General features: G+C 44.0%; 1 protein-coding gene across 2 annotated transcripts in view; it reads left to right on the forward strand.

Annotated features, from left to right (window-relative positions):
- The window catches only part of rprd1b (regulation of nuclear pre-mRNA domain containing 1B), a 56,864-nt gene extending 35,934 nt beyond the window's left edge, over positions 1 to 20,930 (forward strand). For both annotated transcript variants that reach the window (XM_072556963.1, XM_072556964.1), the window contains 4 exons: positions 1,873 to 1,982; positions 2,662 to 2,788; positions 2,931 to 3,106; positions 16,060 to 20,930. In XM_072556963.1, the coding sequence (XP_072413064.1) occupies positions 1,873 to 1,982; positions 2,662 to 2,788; positions 2,931 to 3,106; positions 16,060 to 16,209 (563 nt within the window). In that variant the 3' untranslated portion in view covers positions 16,210 to 20,930. The remainder of the gene's footprint in view (positions 1 to 1,872; positions 1,983 to 2,661; positions 2,789 to 2,930; positions 3,107 to 16,059) is intronic.
- Positions 20,931 to 24,517: the final 3,587 nt, after the last annotated feature.

The following is a 24,517-nucleotide window of genomic DNA, read 5'->3' on the forward strand; positions in this document are numbered from 1 at the left end:
AAATATGTTGCAGGGAGGTATTGAGTCTGTGTAGTTGGGGACCTAGTAGGAAGTGAAGTGGAGTTCAATAGCTCTGTATAGTCAGGACTCAGAACTAGAGAGAGTGGAAAGGTCACTGGCTTTGTTGGCAGAAGTTGAGAAGGGCTTAGAAGAAGCCTGTAAGTTTTGACACTAAAGAGAAGTTAAAAGCAGCAATTAAAAACCACAAGTAGTATTTGTGTAATGCAACAGAGCTTGGGGAAATCCAGAGCACGTCTGGCCTGGTAAAGTTAGCTGTCACTGAAAAGCTGGAGTTTTGCCTTTGAATGGTTACTGGAGTACTATTTGAGTGCAGGACAGAAATGTGATCTACCAGAACAGGAGCAACCATTGATGCAGTTCATGACTAGATGTCTCTTGAAAGGGAGTTTCAAAACAGGATCAGCAGATGTGAATTGTCATCCCTCTAAGTTCAATGAGGTTTTATGACCCACTGTTTCATTGCTCACTGGCTTGCCCTGCCCCCAGATGTTCATTTATAGGATCAGCCATGATCAAATTTGTTGATCAATGTGTGCTAAGGGGTGTTCAAGCACAATCTATTATCCATGTTTTCCATTTGTTAATGCTGGATGCTGGAATTAAATATACATGTATTGCAGATGGTCTTGCAATTCTAATTTGGAAAGTATTGTTTGTTCTAAACTATGGAATCCTATGACGTTACATAGTTCCCTGAAACTTACCTTTTATATAACTTTAAAAATAATAGTTACTTGCCCCGACTAGATCGTAGCATCCATCCAGGATGTGCTCTCCTCCAGGATCATAACATCAACATGGTAGTCTGGTCTAGTATCATAATATGGGGCTTTTGTGGCATTTGTAATCAATAAACAAATACAAGCACTAGGACATTTTTTAATCTATTCATGGGAAACATATTTCTCTAGTTAACTTGCTGAAGTTAAGGCTGGTTAAGATTTTCACTGAGTTTTGCTATATATGGTGAAATCTAAAATGGCTTTGACAGGATGTTGCTGCAGAGGGAAGATCTATCCCTGACTGAATTTCAAACATTGACCAAGGCTAGGTTCGTAATGTTATGATATAGCATAAGCAGAGAAAAAAAAGAGCAAGAATTAGAAACTAGAAGAAAGCAGGTGTAAGTTGAAGTAACTATACAGTATTTAGGATCTGAAGAAGCCATATAAAACAGTGTGAGTTGGGTACACCCAAAGAACTGCGGTTGCCGAAAATCTGAAACACAAGTCGCTGTACCTGAGGCTTAAATCTGTTTTCTCTCCACAGATGTTGTCAGACTTACTGAATTTTTCCAGCAATTTGCTTGTGTTTCTGACTTACCTAGAATCTAGTTGCATTTGAAGTAACAGGAAAATGAGAGAGGCAAATGTTTAAATTTAAACTTCAAAGAGAAAACCACAAGAAAGCATGAATTGGAGAAAGAGCAGTTTAGGTTATGGTGGCAAGAGGTCGAGTAGTTTGGTTGAGAATTCCCAAGCAGATATCTGGTTTGATCAAAACTCATCATTTTTTTTCCAGATTAGGGGTAGAGAATTATTTTCTCTTGTTTGAGGAAGTGGCCGAAGGGCTCATAGGCTGCTATGCTGCAAAGTGTCCTGATTGGACAATTTTCGGATTGAGACAGTTAAAACTGTGGTACTTAACACTATTAGATTGTTCTGGAAGCTTACCACTTCCTGTTTTAGGACAATGAAGGTTAAACCCAGTCCGACATATGCTGAATTCAGAAAGGATAAAGAAATGTTATGGGATTATAGATTTACTTCACTGAAGTTAGATAAACTTCTGAAAATGTGAGGAAAATCATGATTATAGTGATGTATGAACCATTGACTTTTGTTTTTGTAGGTGAAGAGAAACGAGCACCAAAACGTAGCTATCCTGTTGTTGAAGACGAAGAAGATGATGATTACAGAGTCAACTACTCCCCTATAGACACTGGCACAGGTCCAATGTTGGTATGTACAGTACTTTACTGGAAATCATCAAATCCAGCGAACATAGGATTCAGTCATTTTGATCATGAGTGGAGTTCATTCTATTTATCAATAGTACTGGTATGACTTAGGGCCCCTATTTCTAGGGGCTATGATGGGGAATGAAACTGTATAATCATTTCAAAAGAATTGCATCCTGAATGTTTGTTAGGTTTGATATCAGACTATGAATATGATGCCAACTTTAGTCTAAAATTAATCTCATTTTGAAACTGGTAATATAATAATATGGTATACGCGATGTTGACCTATTAACATAGACCTAATTTGAAAGGTTCCGGTTTGTATATCTAAGTCATTGTCAGTAAAAAGTCAATGTAGTTCAATTACAATGTGTCCACTAAATCCAGATTTTTCCTTGCATTGCAAATAAGCCTTAGGATTGCCCATGCTAGTACTTTATCCATGTGTTCACTTGTGATTACAAGACAATAGGTATTGCTTATTGAATTTTTTTCTGGGTAGCTTATTATGACATTTTATAATATTGTATGACTGGGTCATGCTACCTGCCAAATTAAACATTTGGTCTTTCTTAAATGGTACCATCCCTCAACTAAGTAACTTAGACAACTTGTCACTGTTTCCATTTATAACGATGTGTACATCCTCTTGATTTAATGTATTTTCCTTCTTAAAGACTGAAAATTTGATTAAAGCTTTGCAAGACTTGGAAAATGCAGCATCAGGAGATGCAACAGTTCGGCAGAAGATTGCATCATTGCCTCAAGAAGTGCAAGATGTTTCACTTTTGGAAAATATAGCGGGTAGGGAGTTTGTTCATTGACCACTGGTACTGGATGATGCAGTGTGTCCCTGACCTGTTATTGTCCACGTTGCTTTTTTTATTTTCTCCACTTAGTTTAATTTAGCTTCACTGTTACCAATTTCTTATGTTCTCACACTCAGATAAAGCAGCAGCTGAAAGACTTTCAAAAATTGTTGATGAGGCTTGTTTGCTGCTCGCGGAGTATAATGGGCGGTTGGCAGCAGAGCTGGATGACCGGAGACAGCTGGCACGAATGCTGACTGAATACATCAACAGTCAGAAGGAGATTCTGGGGGAGAAAGAGAAAAAACTAGCAGTGCGTACATTTTTTTTTCACTGTTTCTAATTTTGAACTAAATTCAGTTTCTGTACACTTCTTGGACTGTTGAAAAATACTCACAAGTTAACAGGTAATGCTTTACCAAAGAATTTTGATGTGAGATGCTAAATTAAGATTGATATCTAAAGGTACACTAATAGCTTAGAATAAACAAATATAGTTAAAAATGAGTTCTTCAAGCATAAAGAGAAATTGAGCCAGTATAGTGGGAATTGCGGGATATGTTTTCATTTCTGTGGAAGCCAAACTAAGAATATAATAACTATTCATTGTTACACAGGCCATGGAGATTTTAGAGGTTCTAACCACAATCTTCCAGTTTGGTTCTCCGGCACCGTCCTCGTATCCAAAGGAATTGCAAATCTTGTATTTTAAAAATGGGGAAGAGGGATACTACTGCTAGTGACATTGGTAGCAATAACTTTTCATTGAGAAGCACCTAATTAATTGACATTTGAAAGCACATTGCTACTTGTTGAAAGTCAGTGTGAATTTATTAACCAAACAGAGTTTAACTAATAAGATTTAATTATTTACGGTAATTGAAACATTGACAGTGATGCAAAAGAAATTGTGAGCAGTTTCACAAATCCTTTAACAAAATACCACCATAGACTTGTTACAAAATTAAAGGGGCGAAAGTGGGTGCTGCAGATGCTGGAGATGAGAGTCAAGGTGAGAGCAGTGCTGGAAAAGCACAGCACAGTCAAGGTGAGAGCAGTGCTGGAAAAGCACGGTGCAATCAAGGTTAGAGCAGTGCTGGAAAGACTCAGCGCAGTCAAGGTTAGAGCAGTGCTGGAAAAGCACAGTGGGGTCAAGGTTAGAGCAGTGCTTGAAAAGCGCAGCTTGGCCAAGGTTAGAGCAGTGCTGGAAAAGCATAGCGCGGTCAACGTTAGAGCAGCGCTGGAAAATCACAGCGCGGTCAACGTTAGAGCAGCGCTGGAAAATCACAGCGTGGCCAAGGTAAGCGCAGTGCAGGAAAAACGCAGCATGGTTAAGGTTGGAGCAGTGCTGAAAAGCGCAGCGCGATCAATGTTAGAGCTGTACGAGAAAAAAGCACAGCACAATCAAGGTTAGAGCAGTGCTGGAAATGCACAGCATGGTCAAGGTTTGAGCAGTGCTGTTAAAGCACAGCACGGTGAACATTACAGCAGTGCTGGAAAAGTGCAGTACGGTCAAGGTTAGAGCAGTGCTGGAAAACAGCGTAGTGCGGTCAAGATAAGCGCAGTGCGGTCAAGGTTAGAACAGTGCTGGAAAAATACAGCGCAGTCAAGGTTAGAGCAGTGCAGGAAAAGCGCAGCGCGGTCAAGGTTAGAGCAGTGCTGGAAAAGCGCAGTACGGTCAAGGTTAGAGCCGTGCTGGAAAAGCGCAGTACGGTCAAGGTTAGAGCAGTGCTGGAAAAGCACAGCGCGGTCAAGGTTAGAGCAGTGCTGGAAAAGCGCAGTGCGGTCAAGGTTAGAGTCGTGCTGGAAAAGCGCAGTACGGTCAAGGTTAGAGCCGTGCTGGAAAAGCGCAGCGCGGTCAAGGTTAGAGCAGTGCTGGAAAAGCGCAGCGCGGTCAAGGTTAGAGCCGTGCTGGAAAAGCGCAGCGCGGTCAAGGTTAGAGCAGTGCTGGAAAAGCGCAGTGCGGTCAAGGTTAGAGCAGTGCTGGAAAAGCGCAGTGCGGTCAAGGTTAGAGCAGTGCTGGAAAAGCGCAGCGCGGTCAAGGTTAGAGCAGTGCTGGAAAAGCGCAGTGCGGTCAAGGTTAGAGCAGTGCTGGAAAAGCGCAGTGCGGTCAAGGTTAGAGCAGTGCTGGAAAAGCGCAGTGCGGTCAAGGTTAGAGCAGTGCTGGAAAAGCGCAGTACGGTCAAGGTTAGAGCCGTGCTGGAAAAGCGCAGTGCGGTCAAGGTTAGAGCAGTGCTGGAAAAGCGCAGTGCGGTCAAGGTTAGAGCAGTGCTGGAAAAGCGCAGTACGGTCAAGGTTAGAGCCGTGCTGGAAAAGCGCAGTGCGGTCAAGGTTAGAGCAGTGCTGGAAAACAGCGTAGTGCGGTCAAGGTTAGAGCCGTGCTGGAAAAGCGCAGTACGGTCAAGGTTAGAGCAGTGCTGGAAAAGCGCAGTGCGGTCAAGGTTAGAGCAGTGCTGGAAAAGCGCAGTACGGTCAAGGTTAGAGCCGTGCTGGAAAAGCGCAGTACGGTCAAGGTTAGAGCAGTGCTGGAAAAGCGCAGTGCGGTCAAGGTTAGAGCAGTGCTGGAAAAGCGCAGTACGGTCAAGGTTAGAGCCGTGCTGGAAAAGCGCAGTACGGTCAAGGTTAGAGCAGTGCTGGAAAAGCGCAGTGCGGTCAAGGTTAGAGCAGTGCAGGAAAAGCGCAGCGCGGTCAAGGTTAGAGCAGTGCTGGAAAAGCGCAGCGCGGTCAAGGTTAGAGCAGTGCTGGAAAAGCGCAGTGCGGTCAAGGTTAGAGCAGTGCTGGAAAAGCGCAGTACGGTCAAGGTTAGAGCAGTGCTGGAAAAGCGCAGCGCGGTCAAGGTTAGAGCAGTGCTGGAAAAGCGCAGTACGGTCAAGGTTAGAGCAGTGCTGGAAAAGCGCAGTACGGTCAAGGTTGGAGCAGTGCTGGAAAAGCGCAGCGCGGTCAAGGTTAGAGCAGTGCTGGAAAAGCGCAGTGCGGTCAAGGTTAGAGCAGTGCTGGAAAAGCGCAGTACGGTCAAGGTTAGAGCAGTGCAGGAAAAGCGCAGCGCGGTCAAGGTTAGAGCAGTGCTGGAAAAGCGCAGTGCGGTCAAGGTTAGAGTCGTGCTGGAAAAGCGCAGTACGGTCAAGGTTAGAGCCGTGCTGGAAAAGCGCAGCGCGGTCAAGGTTAGAGCAGTGCTGGAAAAGCGCAGTGCGGTCAAGGTTAGAGCAGTGCTGGAAAAGCGCAGTACGGTCAAGGTTAGAGCAGTGCTGGAAAAGCGCAGCGCGGTCAAGGTTAGAGCAGTGCAGGAAAAGCGCAGCGCGGTCAAGGTTAGAGCCGTGCTGGAAAAGCGCAGCGCGGTCAAGGTTAGAGCAGTGCTGGAAAAGCGCAGCGCGGTCAAGGTTAGAGCAGTGCTGGAAAAGCGCAGCGCGGTCAAGGTTAGAGCCGTGCTGGAAAACAGCGTAGTGCGGTCAAGGTTAGAGCAGTGCTGGAAAAGCGCAGCGCGGTCAAGGTTAGAGCCGTGCTGGAAAAGCGCAGTGCGGTCAAGGTTAGAGCAGTGCTGGAAAAGCGCAGCGCGGTCAAGGTTAGAGCAGTGCTGGAAAAGCGCAGCGCGGTCAAGGTTAGAGCAGTGCTGGAAAAGCGCAGTACGGTCAAGGTTAGAGCAGTGCTGGAAAAGCGCAGTACGGTCAAGGTTAGAGCAGTGCTGGAAAAGCGCAGTACGGTCAAGGTTAGAGCCGTGCTGGAAAAGCGCAGTACGGTCAAGGTTAGAGCCGTGCTGGAAAAGCGCAGTACGGTCAAGGTTAGAGCAGTGCTGGAAAAGCGCAGTACGGTCAAGGTTAGAGCAGTGCTGGAAAAGCGCAGTACGGTCAAGGTTAGAGCAGTGCTGGAAAAGCGCAGTACGGTCAAGGTTAGAGCAGTGCTGGAAAAGCGCAGCGCGGTCAAGGTTAGAGCAGTGCTGGAAAAGCGCAGTACGGTCAAGGTTAGAGCAGTGCAGGAAAAGCGCAGCGCGGTCAAGGTTAGAGCAGTGCTGGAAAAGCGCAGTACGGTCAAGGTTAGAGCAGTGCAGGAAAAGCGCAGCGCAGTCAAGGTTAGAGCAGTGCTGGAAAAGCGCAGTACGGTCAAGGTTAGAGCAGTGCTGGAAAAGCGCAGCGCGGTCAAGGTTAGAGCAGTGCTGGAAAAGCGCAGCGCGGTCAAGGTTAGAGCAGTGCTGGAAAAGCGCAGTGCGGTCAAGGTTAGAGCAGTGCTGGAAAAGCGCAGTGCGGTCAAGGTTAGAGCCGTGCAGGTAAAGCGCAGTGCGGTCAAGGTTAGAGCCGTGCAGGTAAAGCGCAGCGCGGTCAAGGTTAGAGCCGTGCTGGAAAAGCGCAGCGCGGTCAAGGTTAGAGCAGTGCTGGAAAAGCGCAGCGCGGTCAAGGTTAGAGCCGTGCTGGAAAAGCGCAGCGCGGTCAAGGTTAGAGCAGTGCTGGAAAAGCGCAGCGCGGTCAAGGTTAGAGCCGTGCTGGAAAAGCGCAGCGCGGTCAAGGTTAGAGCAGTGCTGGAAAAGCGCAGCGCGGTCAAGGTTAGAGCCGTGCTGGAAAAGCGCAGCGCGGTCAAGGTTAGAGCAGTGCTGGAAAAGCGCAGCGCGGTCAAGGTTAGAGCAGTGCTGGAAAAGCGCAGTGCGGTCAAGGTTAGAGCAGTGCTGGAAAAATACAGCGCGGTCAAGGTTAGAGCAGTGCTGGAAAAGCGCAGCGCGGTCAAGGTTAGAGCAGTGCTGGAAAAGCGCAGCGTGGTCAAGGTTAGAGCAGCGCTGGAAAAGCGCAGTACGGTCAAGGTTAGAGCAGTGCTGGAAAAGCGCAGTGCGGTCAAGGTTAGAGCAGTGCTGGAAAAGCGCAGTGCGGTCAAGGTTAGAGCAGTGCAGGAAAAGCGCAGCGCGGTCAAGGTTAGAGCAGTGCTGGAAAAGCGCAGCGCGGTCAAGGTTAGAGCAGTGCTGGAAAAGCGCAGCGCGGTCAAGGTTAGAGCAGTGCTGGAAAAGCGCAGCGCGGTCAAGGTTAGAGCAGTGCTGGAAAAGCGCAGCGCGGTCAAGGTTAGAGCCGTGCTGGAAAACAGCGTAGTGCGGTCAAGGTTAGAGCAGTGCTGGAAAAGCGCAGCGCGGTCAAGGTTAGAGCCGTGCTGGAAAAGCGCAGCGCGGTCAAGGTTAGAGCAGTGCTGGAAAAGCGCAGCGCGGTCAAGGTTAGAGCAGTGCTGGAAAAGCGCAGTACGGTCAAGGTTAGAGCAGTGCAGGAAAAGCGCAGCGCGGTCAAGGTTAGAGCAGTGCTGGAAAAGCGCAGTGCGGTCAAGGTTAGAGCAGTGCTGGAAAAGCGCAGCGCGGTCAAGGTTAGAGCAGTGCTGGAAAAGCGCAGTGCGGTCAAGGTTAGAGCAGTGCTGGAAAAGCGCAGTGCGGTCAAGGTTAGAGCAGTGCTGGAAAAGCGCAGCGCGGTCAAGGTTAGAGCAGTGCTGGAAAAGCGCAGCGCGGTCAAGGTTAGAGCAGTGCTGGAAAAGCGCAGCGCGGTCAAGGTTAGAGCCGTGCTGGAAAAGCGCAGCGCGGTCAAGGTTAGAGCAGTGCTGGAAAAGCGCAGCACGGTCAAGGTTAGAGCAGTGCTGGAAAAATACAGCGCAGTCAAGGTTAGAGCAGTGCTGGAAAAGCGCAGCGCGGTCAAGGTTAGAGCAGTGCTGGAAAAGCACAGCGCGGTCAAGGTTAGAGCAGCGCTGGAAAAGCGCAGCACGGTCAAGGTTAGAGCAGTGCTGGAAAAGCGCAGCGCGGTCAAGGTTAGAGCAGTGCTGGAAAAGCGCAGCGCGGTCAAGGTTAGAGCAGTGCTGGAAAAGCGCAGCGCGGTCAAGGTTAGAGCAGTGCTGGAAAAGCGCAGCGCAGTCAAGGTTAGAGCAGCGCTGGAAAAGCGCAGTACCGTCAAGGTTAGAGCCGTGCTGGAAAAGCGCAGTGCGGTCAAGGTTAGAGCAGTGCTGGAAAAGCGCAGCGCGGTCAAGGTTAGAGCAGTGCTGGAAAAGCGCAGCGCGGTCAAGGTTAGAGCAGTGCTGGAAAAGCGCAGCGCGGTCAAGGTTAGAGCAGTGCTGGAAAAGCGCAGCGCGGTCAAGGTTACAGCAGTGCTGGAAAAGCGCAGCGCGGTCAAGGTTAGAGCAGTGCTGGAAAAGCGCAGCGCGGTCAAGGTTAGAGCAGTGCTGGAAAAGCGCAGCGCAGTCAAGGTTAGAGCAGCGCTGGAAAAGCGCAGTACCGTCAAGGTTAGAGCAGCGCTGGAAAAGCGCAGTGCGGTCAAGGTTAGAGCAGTGCTGGACAAGCGCACTACGGTCAAGGTTAGAGCCGTGCTGGAAAAGCGCAGTGCGGTCAAGGTTAGAGCAGTGCTGGAAAAGCGCAGCGCGGTCAAGGTTAGAGCAGTGCTGGAACAGAACACAATCAATGTCAGAGCAGTAGAGCAGTGCTGTTAAAGCAGTGCTGTTACAGCACGGTGAAGGTTAGAGCAGTGCTGGAAAAGCGCAGCACGGTCAATGTTAGAGCAGTTTTGGAAAAGCACAGTGCGGTCAGTGTTAGAGCAGTGCTGGAAAACAGCGCTGTCAAGGGTACAGCAGTGTTCAAGGCACAGCACAGTCCAGGTTAGCGCAGTGCCTGAAAAGTGCAGCGTGGTCAATGTTGGACTGGTGCTGGAAAAGCACAGCGTGGTCAAGGTTAGAGCCGTGCTGGAAAAGCACAGCGTGGTCAAGGTTAGAGCCGTGCTGGAAAACGCAGTGCGGTCAAGGTTAGAGCCGTGCTGGAAAAGCACAGCGCGGTCAAGGTTAGAGCCGTGCTGGAAAAGCGCAGTGCGGTCAAGGTTAGAGCCGTGCTGGAAAAGCGCAGCGCGGTCAAGGTTAGAGCAGTGCTGGAAAAGCGCAGCGCGGTCAAGGTTAGAGCCGTGCTGGAAAAGCGCAGCGCGGTCAAGGTTAGAGCAGTGCTGGACAAGCGCAGTGCGGTCAAGGTTAGAGCAGTGTTGGAAAAGTGCAGCGCGGTCAAGGTTAGAGCAGTGCTGGAAAAGTGCAGCGCGGTCAAGGTTAGAGCAGTGCTGGAAAAGCGCAGTGCGGTCAAGGTGAGAGCAGCGCTGGAAAAGCACAGCGCGGTCAAGGTTAGAGCAGTGCTGGAACAGAACATGGTCAATGTCAGAGCAGCGCTGGAAAAGCACAGCACAGTGAAGGTTAGAGCAGTGCTGGAAAAGCGCAGCATGGTCAATGTTAGAGCAGTGCTGGAAAACAGCGCTGTCAAGGGTACAGCAGTGCTGGAAAACAGCGCAGCGTGGTCCAGGTTAGCGCAGTGCTGGAAAAGCGCAGCGCGGTCAAGGTTAGAGCAGTGCTGGAAAAGCGCAGCGCGGTCAAGGTTAGAGCAGTGCTGGAAAAGCGCAGCGCGGTCAAGGTTAGAGCAGTGCTGGAAAAGCGCAGCGCGGTCAAGGTTACAGCAGTGCTGGAAAAGCGCAGCGCGGTCAAGGTTAGAGCAGTGCTGGAAAAGCGCAGCGCGGTCAAGGTTAGAGCAGTGCTGGAAAAGCGCAGCGCAGTCAAGGTTAGAGCAGCGCTGGAAAAGCGCAGTACCGTCAAGGTTAGAGCAGCGCTGGAAAAGCGCAGTGCGGTCAAGGTTAGAGCAGTGCTGGACAAGCGCACTACGGTCAAGGTTAGAGCCGTGCTGGAAAAGCGCAGTGCGGTCAAGGTTAGAGCAGTGCTGGAAAAGCGCAGCGCGGTCAAGGTTAGAGCAGTGCTGGAACAGAACACAATCAATGTCAGAGCAGTAGAGCAGTGCTGTTAAAGCAGTGCTGTTACAGCACGGTGAAGGTTAGAGCAGTGCTGGAAAAGCGCAGCACGGTCAATGTTAGAGCAGTTTTGGAAAAGCACAGTGCGGTCAGTGTTAGAGCAGTGCTGGAAAACAGCGCTGTCAAGGGTACAGCAGTGTTCAAGGCACAGCACAGTCCAGGTTAGCGCAGTGCCTGAAAAGTGCAGCGTGGTCAATGTTGGACTGGTGCTGGAAAAGCACAGCGTGGTCAAGGTTAGAGCCGTGCTGGAAAAGCACAGCGTGGTCAAGGTTAGAGCCGTGCTGGAAAACGCAGTGCGGTCAAGGTTAGAGCCGTGCTGGAAAAGCACAGCGCGGTCAAGGTTAGAGCCGTGCTGGAAAAGCGCAGTGCGGTCAAGGTTAGAGCCGTGCTGGAAAAGCGCAGCGCGGTCAAGGTTAGAGCAGTGCTGGAAAAGCGCAGCGCGGTCAAGGTTAGAGCCGTGCTGGAAAAGCGCAGCGCGGTCAAGGTTAGAGCAGTGCTGGACAAGCGCAGTGCGGTCAAGGTTAGAGCAGTGTTGGAAAAGTGCAGCGCGGTCAAGGTTAGAGCAGTGCTGGAAAAGTGCAGCGCGGTCAAGGTTAGAGCAGTGCTGGAAAAGCGCAGTGCGGTCAAGGTGAGAGCAGCGCTGGAAAAGCACAGCGCGGTCAAGGTTAGAGCAGTGCTGGAACAGAACATGGTCAATGTCAGAGCAGCGCTGGAAAAGCACAGCACAGTGAAGGTTAGAGCAGTGCTGGAAAAGCGCAGCATGGTCAATGTTAGAGCAGTGCTGGAAAACAGCGCTGTCAAGGGTACAGCAGTGCTGGAAAACAGCGCAGCGTGGTCCAGGTTAGCGCAGTGCTGGAAAAGCGCAGCGTGGTCAAGGTTAGCGCAGTGCTGGAAAAGCGCAACGTGGTCAAGGTTAGAGCAGTGCTGGAAAGGCGCAGCGTGGTCAATGTCAGAGCAGTTTTGGAAAAGCACTGCGCGGTCAATGTGAGAGCAGTGCTGGAAAAACGCAGCATGGTCAAAGTTAGAGCAGTGCTGGAAAAGCACAGCGTGGTCAAGGTTAGAGTAGTGCTGGAAAAGCGCAGCACGGTCAAGGTGACAGTGCCTGAAAAGCGCAGCGTGGTTAAGGTTAGAGCAGTGCTGGGCAAGCAGAGTGCGGTCAAGGTTAGAGCGGCGCCGGAAACACACAGCGCGATCAAGTTTAGAGCACTGCTGGAAAACAGCGCAGTGCAGTCAAGGTTAGCGCAGTGCTGGAAAAGTGCAGCGCAGTCATGGTTAGAGCAGCGCAGTGCTGGAAAAGCGCAGCACGGTCAGTGTTAGAGCAGTGCTGGAAAACAGCTTCTGTCCCAGAGGAGATTGGTATTAGATCCATTGCACCTTTTATTAATGACCTGAGCTTGTGTATGGATGGCATAATTTCCGAGTTTGGTAACGGCACAAAAGTTAGAACACAGCAAACAAGGAGCATAGGAATAGACACCAACCAACACAGTGGATAAAAGTTAATGGAGACAAGTGTGAAATGTTGTGTTTTAGTATGAAGGCTAAGGAGGAGTAATCTGGATTAAGTGATAGAAATTAGTAAGAGACATAACTGAGGGCTTTCACAAAATCTTTGAAGCTGACATATAATTTAGATGACTTCTATTTTTAAAAGGTGCATGAGATCATTAGCTTAATTCATTAATGTTGCACAGCAGGTGTTGACTTTGGACAAATTTTTAAAAAATAACACCAAGTTATCGTCCAACAGATTTATTTGGAAGTATAAGCTTTTGGCGCACTGCTCCTCATCAAGTAGCTGGCAGGCAGGGTCATAGGACATTGAATTTATAGCTAAAGGTCATAGTGTCACACAGCTGATGCGATATATTGAACAAACCTAGATTGCTGTTCAATATGTTGCATCAGTTATATGACACTATTAGCTTTTGCTATAAATTCAGGGTCCCATAATCCTGCTCCACTAGCTACCTGACGAAGGAGCAGCATTCTGAAAGCTAGTATTTCCCAAATAAACCTGGTGTTGTGTGATTTTTAACTTCTTTGAGTCAGAGAATACAAAGGAAGGAAATTAGGTTAAACCTTTAGGAAATACTGGTTAAATGCTGGAGTATTATGTTCAATTTTGGACACCACAATAGGTAAGATGCCAATGCCTTTGAGAGTGTACAGAATAGATTTACGAGAATGATAGGAAGAATGAGTGATCTTAGTCTATAGGGAAGGAGCAGAGGACTAAAATTAATTGGATAATCCTGTAAATGAGCTGTCATGCACGAATGGACCAAGTGACCCGCTTATGTGTTGTATGATTCTGGTTATATGATTAGTCCAATATCTGATATTGGCATTTATGAAGTATTGGTAAAAACAATGACTGCAGATGCTGAAAACCAAATACTGGATTCCTGATGAAGGGCTTTTGCCTAAAACGTTGATTTCGCTGCTCGTTGGATGCTGCCTGAACTGCTGTGCTCTTCCAGCACCACTAATCCAGTATTTATGAAGTATTGCCAGTAGCTGTGGAGTATCAGACATTATCATAACACTTGCTGAAAATGTGTTGCTGGAAAAGCGCAGCAGGTCAGGCAGCATCCAAGGAACAGGACAATCGACGTTTCGGGCATAACACTTGCAAAGATTCAGGGTTATGTAGTAGTTGAAAGCTTTGTTAGTGCAGTAGTGAGATGAACAATTGAAAATTTCGATTGGGACTGCTGATAACTGCACATTGAGAATGTGGCAAACCCCTAATTTTGCTATGTTGGTTCATTTTCTTGAATGCATGTGATTATGGCTAATATGCTATAAAAGCAGTTTAGTGTGCTAATTTTACTGGAACTTTGTCTTATTTGTCCTTGTTAATTAGCACTCAACTTTAGTCTTTTTTAAAGTTGGTTCCCCAATCTTTCCAGATTGAATCCTTCAGTCAGGATTCTGGTCCTCCCAACAACCCTAACCATGGTCACAAACCACCTTGCTTGACTGATCTTGCCCACTCTACTATTTTTTCCATAGTAACTCTATCCTTCTCCAGTATCCACAATCTAACCTCTTAGACCCAGTTAGAAACACTGCCTCAATTTAATGTGACTGAGCTGAATCATCTCCAGAATATCACCTCAATAGCTTTTCTTCTTATTGTGATGCCATCACTTTGGGGTTACAAGTCCAATATCCAGTGTTCAATGAACAGACATTTTCACCAGCTGAACATTGTGAAAATCAAACAATAGTTTTCAGGCCCCTCTACAAGTTTTATATCCTAGCCATTGACTTTGTCTCCCCTCTGGCTGTTTACTTGAGCTAAAATGGTGATTTAAAGCCTTGGTATTGTTTAACTCCATGTTGGAGTTCCAATCCTGTCCATGGTTTGTCTGTCATTGCCTCCTTCTGTATTTCCTCTAGCCCAGCTGCAATCTCTATTCTTCTGACTAGATTTGTGAGTCCCACCCAATAGCTGTACAGTTGACTGTCATTCTTTCAGGCAAGTAGACTTCATGCTTTGGAATTTTCCCCAATGTGCACCATTTCTTCAGTTCCCTCTCTCCTTTAAACGCCTTTTTAAGATCTATCTTTTTAACAAAGCCTTTGACAATAGACAATAGGTGCAGGAGTAGGCCATTCTGCCCTTCGAGCCTGTACCACCATTCAATATGATCATGGCTGCTCATCCTTAATCAGTATCCTGTTCCTGCCTTATCTCCATAACCCTTGATTCCACTATCCTTGAGAGCTCTATCCAACACTTTCTTAAATGAATCCAGAGACTGGGCCTCCACTGCCCTCTGGGGCAGAGCATTCCACACAGCCACCACTCTCTGGGTGAAGAAGTTTCTCCTCATCTCTTTCCTAAATGGTCCAGCCTGTATTTTTAAGCTGTGTCCTCTGGTTCGGCACTCACCCATCAGCGGAAACATGTTTCCTGCCTCCAGAGTGTCCAATCCTTTAATAATCTTGTATGTCTCAATCATATCCCATCTCAGTCTTCTAAACTCAAGGGTATACAAGCCCAGTTGTTCCAGTCTTTCAGTGTAAGGTAATTCGGCCATTCCAGGAATTGACCTCGTGAATCTACGCTGCACTCCCTCAATAGCCAGAATGTCTTTCCTCAAATTTGGAGACCAGAACTGCCCACAGTACTCCAGGTGTGGTTTCACCAGGGCCCTGTACAGCTGCAGAAGAACAGCTTTGGTCACCTCTCTCAATCTTTCTGACTCTAGCTTGGCAGTTGTGTTCCCAGAGCTTCTGTAATATGCTTTGGGGCCGCTCATAGAGATGTACAGCATGTTAACAGACCCTTCGGTCCAACCCACCCATGCCAACCAGATATCCCAACCCAATCTAGTCCCACCTGTCAGCACCCAGCCCATATCCCTCCAAACCCTTCCTATTCATATACCCATCCAAATGCCTCTTAAATGTTGCAATTGTACCAGCCTCCACCACTTCCTCTGCCAGCTCATTCCATAAATGTACCGCCCTCTACATTAAAAAGTTGCCCCTTAGTTCTCTTTTATATCTTTCCCCTCTCACCCTAAACCTATGCCCTCTAGTTCTGGACTCCCTGACCCCAGGGAAAAGACTTTGCCTATCTACCCTATCTATGCACCTCATAATTTTGTAAACCTCTTTAAGGTCACCCTTCAGCCTCCGCTCCAGGGAAAACAGCCCCAGTCTGTTCAGCCTCTCCCTGTAGCTCAAATCCTCCAACCCTGCAACGTCCTTGTAAATCTTTTCTGAACCCTATCAAGTTTCACAACATCTTTCCGATAGGAAGGAGACCAGAATTGCACGCAGTATTCCAACAGTGGCCTAACCAATGTCCTGTACAGCCACAGTATGACCTCCCAACCCCAATACTCTGACCAATAAAGGAAAACATACCAAATGCCGCCTTCACTATCCTATCTACCTGCGACTCCACTTTCAAGGAGCTATGAACCTGCACTCCAAGGTGTCTTTGTTCAGCAACACTCCATAGGAACTTACCATTAAGTGTATAAGTCCTACTAAGATTTGCTTTCCCAAAATGCAGCACCTCGCACTTATCTGAATTAAACTCCATCTGCCACTTCTCAGCCCATTGGCCCATCTGGTCAAGATCCTGTTGTAATCTGAGGTAACCCTCTTTGCTGTCCACTACACCTCCAATTTTGGTGTCATCTGCAAACTTACTAACTGTACCTCTTATGCTTGCATCCAAATCATTTATATAAATGACAAAAAGTAGAGGACCCAGCACCGATCCTTGTGGCACTCCACTGGTTACAGGCCTCCAGTCTGAAAAACAAACATCCACCACCACCTTTTGAGCCAGTTCTGAATCCACATGTCGAGTTCTCCCTGTATTCAGTGAGATCTAACTTTGCTAACCAGTCTCCCATGGGGAACCCCTTGAATTAACGATACTATAGAAATACAACATGTTGTTCGAGCAGCAGAATTGTAGGTTGTAATATAGTCTAATAGAAATGTATGATTTCTTTTTCTTCAGGAATACAAACAGAAACTGGCTCAAGTAACACAAGTTCGGAAAGAACTGAAATCTCACATTCAGAATTTGCCAGACCTTTCATTGCTTCCAAATGTTACAGGTGGTTTAGCACCATTGCCCTCTGCTGGTGACCTTTTCTCTAGTGACTGAACTTGCTACCCTTTTCTCAGGAGTCAAACCGCAATACCTCCGCTGTGTGTGACAACTTCTTGAAGGCATGGATCTGTGATATGATGGGGCCTAAATCAGCAGGGCCAAACCTTTAAGACATCTGTGTACATATTGCATTAGAGCTGTAGTAACCCTAACATGGTGGTTTACAGCAGTTTGAAACATGGAGGAAAACAAACACTATTCAAAGCCACTGCTGTTAACCTGTAAGTTCCAATATACATCAATCCTGCGCCAGGAGCAATGGAAACTTTCTTCTCCAATCAGGATGTTGTGATGTCCATGTGACAATGTGAACCAGATGAGCAATATAAAGTATGCATGAATCCACAGAACTGAATATTTTGAACTGAATGTAGTTGAGTGTATTGAAGTATAGCGCTGATAATCTAATGAGAATTGGGCAAATTGTTGGCACTGTTACAAGAGCCTTTATATTGTTCTAGATTACAAGTTCTTACTGTACCTGAATATGAAAAGTTAGATATCCCGTTTCTCCAAATCTACAATTCATTTTGCTCTTTTAAGCACAACAATTTTAACTTTTATTTTTAAATGTTCTTCCAAAGGTAAGGGAAATCCAAATTTAAAATGCATGCCAGCTATATAACTTGGAGTAAAAATTCATTAATTGGGCCAGCGATAAGAGGTTTCCCAACTGTAGTATGGTTAGCTGCAGCGTATTCTTGTATGCTGGTCCTGCAAGTTTGCATTGGAAGTGCAGAGCCTATTTATACTTGGTTTAAAAATGGGCATATCCAAATATTTAAGCACATTCATATTGAGGGCAGACTTACCGCCTTCATATACCATTGTTTTGCAGTTGGTGCTTGGTATATGTCCAACACTTCTGCTTTGCAACCAGTAGAAGAATGTGGTGCACTTCTGTTAACATTTTGAGTTTCAAGTATCTTGTTTAGGTCCATGACAATTGAATTTGGTTTTGTACTGGGGTCTCATAATTCCAACACTCCTTCCTCTCATTGAGGACTAATTAAACATTTAGACTCGTTTTGCATCACTCGTGTTAAGTTGGGGGTTTCAGTTGTTTAATAACAGAGCAAAATCAGTAATTTGGTTGTTTTGTTTAGAAAAATTCTTCTAAGTGGATTCAGTTTTTTTTCAGAAGTGACAAACCAAAACATGATTTTTATCTCGTGCAGAGGATACTTTACTTTCCTTCCAAAAAATGTTTCTCAGTTCAAGCTTGAGCATCTTTGTTTAAAGATTTACATTTATTATTTGACAGCTGTGGGTGTGCTTCTAAATTCTTAAGTCCTTAATATGGAAAAGTCTTGACAGTTTGTTCATGGAAAAAAGTTAGAAGAAACCAGTTTGGTGAGAGGCATATGACGAGCATGGAGAGAAATTTTCATGTTTTTCAAAAAACACTGGAGTGGGAAAGCCCTTTTGCATCCCTTGCAAATATGTAAACCAATATGTGAATTGAACTGGTTAACAATTTTCATTTTTAGTGTTTTTATTTACTTACAATGGATTTGGTTCCAATAAGTAACCAGCTAAGGATTTTTTTAATTAAAAAGTAATTCAGTCAGCCTGACCAAACACTATTAAATACTCTTGATCTCATCAACATACATTTCTCTTCCCTTTTTTTGTTTGACTTTTTTGTTTAGTTGTATGAACAAATGACAATTTTAAAAAAGGTTCAATTACAAAGAAAGGGTTATATGTTTATAGAAATTTCACCAAGTTGTTGTATCTTGGTAATTGCCACACAAGACAGTCGATCTCTTGACTTGCTACAGCTCAGGCCCAAAATTGCTCCTCCCAGAATGGTGAGATTTTTTTTGTTATCTTTTATATGGGTTGGGAAGAGAAATTGTCTAAAAGGCACTTTTCTCTGTACTACTTGAACATCAATAACAGTAGATCAAATAAATTACTTGGAAATGTAAGAATTATTTCCATGTGTGAATCTCATACATGGGATTTCTAGTTACATGCAATGATGAGAAATTTAAACCTTTAGGTTCATCAGCAGTGATTCAGGGATGACGAAGCAAGCTTTCTGAAATTCTAAATCAGGCTTTTCTTTGTTTGCATCTGCCTGTGGTGTGCAATTGGGAAATGCAGTTTATGTTAATGTGGTACTTACATTGGGCCTCAGGCTTTTTAAAATTAAACATAATTAATTTTGGAATTGGTCACAAGTTTGAGGTTCTTTAAGTTTTATAGGATTTATCCTCTTGACTGAAAATTAAAAAACCTTTCTGGGATAAAATACCCACCATTGTAGTCTGTGTAAGTTCATAAATAGCCTATGTTTCAGAAGATCATTATTTTCTGTACACAATCAAATTATTACCAATTGTGCTGTGTTGTAGAAGCTAATGTTTCTTATAAAGTCAGCATTGCAACAAACTACCCTAGTTTGGCAGCCATTCTATCCAAATAATTGCTTGGTAGTGTTGAGGGGAAAACCAACGTTATTATAAGTGGGAAAATTGACAGTGGTGATATTTGTGTAATGTGTTCTAGCCAAAACACTCACTACCATATTTTCAATATTGACCAAATATAGCAATTTTGCAAGGGGCCAGATTTCTATTGTTAATAAGTCAACAGAAATTTGTTTGATGTCCCATTAGCTGCACAGTATTCTCGGAATTGAAAAGCAAGGCATTTCTTTGTCTCTCAAAGCAAATGCAATTTGCAGACATCTGCAGCTTTCATGATCACCCAGAAACGATCACTGATACAGATCATTCTAGGTCATGGTACTTAATGTGGATTTCCCTCTTAGGATTGGCATATGAGAGTACTTGGGTCACTTAAGTGCAATTTAGTTTTGGCTTGTAATGTAGCACCCTTCAGAATATGCCTTAAATTAATTCCATGCAAGTTTTCAATTGTCTCCCAAACATGAGTATTTTAGGAAACATAACTTCTATTTTTTTTGTGAAATTTGTCTGCCTGCAAATATGTAGAAACCTTTGAATGTATTTGTAAGAAGCTTAATAAAAAAAAAGTAATATTGAACAGAAATCACATTACTAGGTGAATGTGTAATAGGTTAGTGTTGGAATACAAAATAAAAAAAAGAATTGGACGTATCGAGCACACCCTTATTTTAATGTTTACTTATTGTCAGTCAATGTATTTTTTTTAAATCTGAAACATCCGATTCATGAATGATAGGAAATGGAATGGGATGAAAGTAATTCAATTATCAAAAGCAGATAAAAACATTCAACTGTATGGTAAGTCTTAAGTGAACAGATCTGAAGATTCCAAGTGAATTTAATTATTTTGAAGTATAATGGAATAGAGACCTACTTAGAGTAAAGGCACAGAGCTTGAAGAGTTATAACTTGAGTTACATCAAAAGAGACTAGTACACTTCAGCCCTTATTCTTGTTCAGGTTTTCTGCAACGGATGAATACAGTTCAGAAATCCAGTTCTGCAGCTCCTAACTCAAATACAGTCATGATAGATCCTGGTTAGGACATCAATGGTTTGACAAACTTGACCTTTTGCTTAAAGCCAGGATTTTATTTTCATATTTGACTTAAGATTTCTGTGATAATTTTTCTACTTGTAGATAAAGTGCGCATGTGATCCATTTGAATTTCTAAAGTGGGCCATGAAAGCACAACCTCCCATAGATATGTTTATAGATATAGCATTCTATCTTCTAACATTTTGTCAGAAACATTAAAATTGGATTATTATTAATTATTATACACCCTGCAACTGGGTCTGGAAGGTGTAACAGATTTTATGATTATGTACTAGTATTTTAACACTGTGAAACAAAAAAGCCATGTGCCAATAGGATTATGTTTTTCAACAAGAGCAAAATATTCCTAATATAAATGTTATGAGCATCAAATCCTGGCTACAAATATATGGTTTTGATGACCATTGTAAGAAATCAAAATCACGCAAAAAGTTATTATTGTTGTTGAAATGTAAATAAATAGATCTATCAAATCAGTGTTTTTATATTCACTTTTTTATATGCATGTTGCATTTTTTTGATTTATTATAAATGGTTTATAAGCAGTAGGTGAATTCTGAACTAAGTGCAATGTTTAGGGCAACGCAGTGGTTAGGACCACTGCTTCACAGTGCCTGGGACCCAAGTTCAATTCCAGCCTTGGGTGACTGTGTCTTTGTGGAGTTTATCCATTCTCTCCATGTATGTGTGTTTCTCTAGGTGCTCCAGTTTCCTCCTCCAATCCAAAAATATGTGATTTATGTAGATTGGCAATGCTAATTTGCACTGTAACGACCAGGCTGTGCAGGCTAGGTGGATAAGCTATGGTAACAGCAGGGTTACAAGGATAGGGTGGAGAGGACATGCTGTCAGAGGGTTAATGCAGACTCAATGAGCCGAATGGCCTCTATCTGCACTGCAGGAATTTTATGATTCAAATTGATATTTTTAATCCTTTTTAAATAACCTCACATTTTTGTGCTTACTCCTTTTTAAAAGCAATTTGCTGATTATTGAGAACTTAAACATGACCATAATATCTACCTAATTTTGGAAAACATTGCAATACCTATGATAATCAAGTGTTTAAAAAACTGCAAGTAATTCACATTTGTCACCTGAGAACAGTAAATATAACCTTGTAAGTTTGTTAGGTTATAACAGCTAGCAATAGTAACGTAACTTTCCGATCAGCTGCATTGTTTGTAATTGTAAAAATAAAGTATTTTGTTATGATGTTGATTTTGTTATTTATTTGATTAGTAAAATGTCCCTGGGGTTCCATTATTTCAATAAGAAACTTAACTTTGAAGTAATTTTGGAGAAAAAAGGAACACAATTAATTTGGGACTTTTAAAATATTCAGGACCCAAGACGACAATTGGCCAAGGTTGTATTAGAGAACACAAGATTTTAGAAGAATGAGGGGGAATTTCATAGCAACCTATAAAACTCTTAACAGGACTAGATAGGGATAACACAGGAAGCATATTCCTGATGACCAGGAAATCAGACCAGGGGTCACAGTGTAAGGAAATGGGGTAGGCCATTTAGGACTGAAATGAGAAATTCCTTTAGCCTAACATTTAAAACGCATCTGGATGGGTATATGAATAGAAAGAGTTTAGAGGGGTTTGGGTCTAGTGCTGGCAAATCAGACGAGGATTAGGTTGGGATATCTGGTCAGCATGGACGAGTTGGACGGAAGGGTCTGTTTCCATGCTGTACATCTCTATGACTCTGGGATGTTTTACTTCAGAAAGCAGTTGAGGCCAAAACATTGCATGTTTTCACGAAGAAGATGCACGTGGTTCTTAGAACTAAAGGGATCAAAGGACATGGACGCATTCAAGAAACATAACCTTAGTTAAATTGTCCAAAGAGTTGATGGACATTTTCAATGCCTCAGTGAAGACTATGGGGAACTTCAGGCCAGTTTTCAAGTGCCAACGAATCTGTAGCAATTTGAATGTATTGTAAAATAAATGATAATGATCAGTGAGGTTTGTGAGCAATATATCCTAGTAGAAGTGTGTAGTTACATGTGAGGGAACCTAAATGGGAAACAAATAGAGGGAAAGCTTTGAAAAGGGTGAGGGGGTGGAAATGAGGATTTCTAAACAGATGGAAAGCTATGGCATGAGGAATCTGAGATGAATTCAGTAACTACAAGTAAAGTTGTGTATGAGTGAGGAATTCAAAGAAAAAATATTCTTGAACAATTTCTCTGATTTGTGGAAATTTACTAGTGGAGCAGTGAAGGAATTGAACATTGAAATGCCTGGGTTGCATGAAATTGAGTTTGGGCAGCATTGGTAAAAAAGACAAGCTAGACAGAGGTGATTTTTGACACTGAAGGAAATAGTTTTGGAAATGAATTAGAAGTGCTGGAAACTTGAGTAAATTAAACTTTAGTTGTAAAGGGTAATAAATATTTTCAGTTGATATTTTAATCAATCCAAATATGGCCTTTAAATCCAACTTACGCTTGTTGAGTATAGTACTTTACTATAATTTGTCACTGATTTCAATAATAAAGACAATCTTTTTGGAGCAACTGTCAAATTTTGCTTCAGTGTTTGTTAATAATTGTGAATACTTGATCTTCAGTTACCATTTGCTATGGAGCTCAATTTAACAAAGTGTAAAACATCTATTTTGAGAGTGTGCTCACCTAGGGCATGAGAACGTATTTTAAATGATCCTTTTGTTATCCTCCTGTGTTCAGTGCTAGCAACTTATGTTGTGCAACAGTCACAAAACATATCAAATTTCTTCATTCAAGATTATTTCACAGAATCCATGTTATGCAGTAGTCCTCTGTACCCGTGGGGGATATGTTCCAACACCTACTGCAGAAACCCAAAACCGTGGGTAAGAGGGAACGCGTTCATTTAAATTGGAAATTTACCTTCCCGGCAACCCCCAGCCCCTGGAAGCTTCCTATAGTATGTTCGGGCCGCAGTAAACCGCGGGTTACTGAAACCGTGGAAAAGAATTCCATGGATACGAGGATCGCCCTGTACTGCAGAAGTAACTAAAATTGACTTGGTGCAAGAGAAAGAGCGTCAAAGTAATTTCTCAGGATGACTGCATGTCCATCCAAACCAGCCAACTGTCAAATGTTGTAGTGCCAGCTATTGCTTTATGGATGAAATACGAACTGTTGCAGGCACCTCTTATCCCCGCATCCAGAAGTATGAGGTCATCCCCATCCCTTGACAATAGTGAGCTTTTTACCACATTGCTCTTCCCACTCAGTGTAATTTAACGGTATATTTGTGTATTTGTTTAGACACACAGAATGCATTTGCAGAGGCAACTTTGAGAAGCACAATGTTTGATAGTAAAGGGATCTTGTATCATCAAATAAATTGATTCCTTTTGCAGACAGGTTTTGTTACAATCCTATTAAATTTGGCACTGGTAAGCTACTGAGAAGATTGCTAAGCAATAGTTCATTTCAAGATATGGCTTTTATCCAGAAAATCATTATCTGCCAGACTTGCCTGGGCTAGTTGATAGTGTTCTAATCAGTGGCATTCGTCTAGTAGTAAGTTTCATTTAGCATGTCTGCATTTGTCTGCATTATCCTTCTCCACATCTAATTTGAATTAAATGTTTGTGCAACATGGTATTTAATATTAAAGACTATTTTGAGACTTTACAGAGGAAATCCATTTAAAGAAAAATAATTGAACAATTTCTCTGAATCTTAGTTTTGAGGAGTGACAAGGGCTTTGAAATACTATTAATGCTGTATTGTAATTCCCAGTTATGGTCATCGGGCACACAGACACAGTCATAGAACATTACAGCGCAGTACAGGTCCTTCGGTCCTCGATGTTGTGCCGACCAGTCATACCAATCTGAAGCCCATCTAATCTACGTCCATATGTTTGTCCAATGACGACTTAAATGCACTTAAAGTTGGCGAATCTACTTTAGGCAAAGCATTCCATACCCTTACTACTCTGAGTAAACAAACTACCTCTGACATCTGTCCTATATCTATCACTCCTAAATTTAAAACTGCCCCCTCATGCTCGCAGTCACCATACTTGGAAAAAGGCTCTCCCTGTCCACCCTATCTAACCCTCTGATTATCTTATATGTCTCTATTAAGTCACCTTTCAACCACCTTCTCTCCAACGAAAACAGGCAACATCCTAGTAAATCTCCTCTGCACCCTTTCCAAAGCTTCCACATCCTTATAATGTGGTGACCAGAACTGTGCACAATACTCCAAGTGCGGCCACACCAGAGTTTTGTACAGCTGTAGCATAACCTCATGGTTCTGGAACTCGATCCCTCTATTAATAAAAGCTAAAACACTGTATATGCCTCCTTAACAACCCTGTCAACCTGGGTAGCAACTTTCAAGGATCTATGTACATGGACACTGAGACTTCTGTGCTCATCTACGCTACCAAGAATCTTACCATTAGCCCAGTACTTTGTATTCCGGTTACTCTGATCAAAGTGAATCACCTCACACTTGTCCGCATTAAACTCTACCTCTCAGCCCAGGTCTGCAACTTATCGATGTCTCTCCGTAACCTACAACATCCTTCGTCTCTATCCACAACTTCACCGACCTTAGTGTCGTCTGCGCATTTACTAACCCACCCTTCTACGCTCTCATCCAGGTCATTTATAAAAATGACGAATAGCAGTGGACTCAACACTGACCCTTGCGGTACACCACTAGTAACTGGACTCCAGGATGAACATTTCCCATCACCACCACCCTCTGTCTTCTTTCAGCAAGTCAATTACTGATCCAAACTGCTATATGTCCCACAATCCCATACCTCCGCATT

Source organism: Chiloscyllium punctatum, chromosome 37 (genome assembly GCF_047496795.1).
Source record: "Chiloscyllium punctatum isolate Juve2018m chromosome 37, sChiPun1.3, whole genome shotgun sequence".
Lineage (NCBI taxonomy): Eukaryota > Metazoa > Chordata > Chondrichthyes > Orectolobiformes > Hemiscylliidae > Chiloscyllium > Chiloscyllium punctatum.